At 30.1% G+C, this 2,633-nt stretch overlaps 1 protein-coding gene across 1 annotated transcript; it reads right to left on the bottom strand.

The window, feature by feature from the left end:
- Positions 1–1,190: 1,190 nt before the first annotated feature.
- BDCG_16475 (uncharacterized protein) lies at positions 1,191–2,377 on the bottom strand (the record flags this gene model as incomplete). The annotated part of the gene is made up of 3 exons (XM_045425703.1): positions 1,191–1,349; positions 1,567–1,657; positions 2,046–2,377. Coding segments are annotated over 3 exons (581 nt in total), but the record flags the coding sequence as incomplete, so codon positions are not given.
- Between the last annotated feature and the right edge of the window lie 256 nt (positions 2,378–2,633).

Below are 2,633 nucleotides of genomic sequence, written 5' to 3'. Positions count from 1 at the left end.
ATATATAATAAGAGTTCTGAGAAGTTTCAATCTAGATGATTTGAGTCATATAAAATACTCAAATCACATTCTGTGAGAACATATGCATTGAAAAAATCAGAGAGACAGATCTTATACAACTTAATCAATGATTTATAACTTATGAAAGTAAAGATGCAAGATCTGAGCAGATTATGATTATTCACAGCACTATTGTCAGTGTTGAAAAAGAAGAGACTTACAATTGAAAAGTCTTACAAAGTAAGAGAAATCATAGATATTTATAAATCAGATAATCTCACTTATTCTGATCTTTTCACAATTATAAGAAAAGAATAAGAAGAAATGAAGAAATCAGATGAATATCACACTTCAATAAGTAATAAGACTGTAGCTGATTGTATAATAATATATCACAGACAGTGAGTGTAATACAGTAAAGAGCAGTCTTAGAGTAGCAGACTTATATATAAGTCAGATTATAGAAGAAAAAGAAATTCAGAGTTAAATTCAACTGTTTACACTAGTTCAATCACAGAGATCACAGAGAATAAACTATCTGAAATATTCATGAATATGTAAGATCAAGTCATCTCAATTTCTGAGAACACTCAGAGATCATATGAGGTTAGTTTCAATGAGCTGTTCATTATAGTGATCTGAGCAGGTGAAGAGAGACAGTATAATGTGTGAGACAGAATCACAAAAGATGAAAGCTGTCAAACCTAGTTACTGAATACTGTATTATATAGAGATCATGTAAGAGTAGTGACTAGCAGATAAAGAAAAAGCATAAGAAAAGAGATAATGAATTAGTTATCAACTGTAAGAGTCAGCTGTAAAAGACACATGTTATCATACACATCTCATTCATTTTTATACACTACATGTTTAATCTATTTCCAACACCACATCATCTGAAAAACATTAAAAATAAAGAAAATCTCAAAATTCAAGATCTGCAAGGAATTCAAGAGCTGTAAGCTGCTCTTATAACAATATCATACATATCTCTGATTCCTTCATCACTCTGTATATGACATTAATGTCATTTATTGCAATATTGACTGGAATGCTAATATAGAAATGCGCATGCATACATGTAGAGAAATTAAAGAAGAGTGCAGAACCTGCAGAATCAGAAGTCAGAGTAGAGAGAGCAGAGATAGAAGAAATAGAAGAAGAAGAAGATACAGAACTGAATAAATAACAGTGAGAGTTATCTGAGACTGAATGCTTATAATCTGATGTGTACACAATCTTCTTCACAGAGAAGGAAGAGAAAGTAATAAGAGAAGCTTGAGAGTGAGAGAGAATAGTCTCAGCAGCATTATCATCTTTGATCAGAATAGCCTCTGATATCAGAGTAACTAAGAATTATTATTAGTATACAAAAATTATAAAATCAGAGATGAGAACAGTTACTGAATAAATATCTGCTGATCTTAGAGTTGTACATGTAATTACAACATATATAAGACTTCTCAGAAAGAGAGATAGAGATACAGAGAAATACAGAAAGCAGAATGCAGTATATGAATAACTTATTCTCATGATAATATTTCAGATAAGATGTATAAGTCTTACATCTGTGAGTGTAAAAGAGTACAACATCTGCATTCTTATTTCTGAAAACACAGATATATTTCATCTGTATCATGAAGTTAGATAATAGACACTAGAGAATAGACTGATACAAATCTATTATTCTGAACAAATTTATCAGAGCAGATATCTCTACAATGTTAAACTTTACAGTTATAAAAAGCTTCTTAATATCTGTAAACATCATAACTTTATACATAGTAAAACTCATAACAATTTTCTCTAAGAATAGAAAAATCAGTATTAGAAAGAAAAGATGAAAAAGAAAAAGACTTATAATCTTGACACTGTTAAGAGAGAGAGTGATTCTCTGATATGAATAAATAATTATCTTATTATAAATATTTAAAATGAATATAATAATCAGTGTCTGTGACTGAGCTTCAGATAGTTATATTATACACAGTCTTCATATAATAAATTGTTCTAGAAGTCAGTAGAAAGAGTGAGAGTGTACACACTGACAAATATAATTTATTAAGTCTATATAACATCTTCTTGAAACAGAGAGAGCTGATAATAAAAGCAGAGATAACAAATTCAGAAGTAGTAGAAGTGAGGGTCACAGGAACAGGAATAGCAGAAGCGGGAGAATCAGACACAGAGACAGGTGTAGAAGATAGAGAGAAAGCAGCAGAGAAAGAAACAGAGAGAGCAAAGAGAGATGCAGAAGACTCAGTCATATATAATATAAACAATTTCTTCATTATCACATTCTTCAAGTTCTTGATCAATGATTTAACATTGAGTTCACTATCATTGACAGATGCAGATCTGTCAACATATGAAGATTCTATATGAATAAAAACAAACATATCAGTATCTGTATTCATATAAAATTGTGTCAGAAAACACAATCAGAAACTCACTGAGAAGGAAATGATTGAGAATGTATAAGAAGATAAAGAAGATGTATTATTCATAATAATATGTTCTGATGATTATTAGAAGATAAACAAGTTCTGATCATGTTTCACAACATATTACACTTACTGCTAATGAACTGCCTGATATAAGCACTATGATAACACTTGTTATGAGAACAGAGA

This window comes from Blastomyces dermatitidis (genome assembly GCF_000003525.1).
Source record: "Blastomyces dermatitidis ER-3 genomic scaffold supercont1.2, whole genome shotgun sequence".
Classification (NCBI taxonomy): Eukaryota; Fungi; Ascomycota; class Eurotiomycetes; order Onygenales; family Ajellomycetaceae; genus Blastomyces; species Blastomyces dermatitidis.
This window is presented reverse-complemented; position numbering and strand designations above follow the sequence as displayed.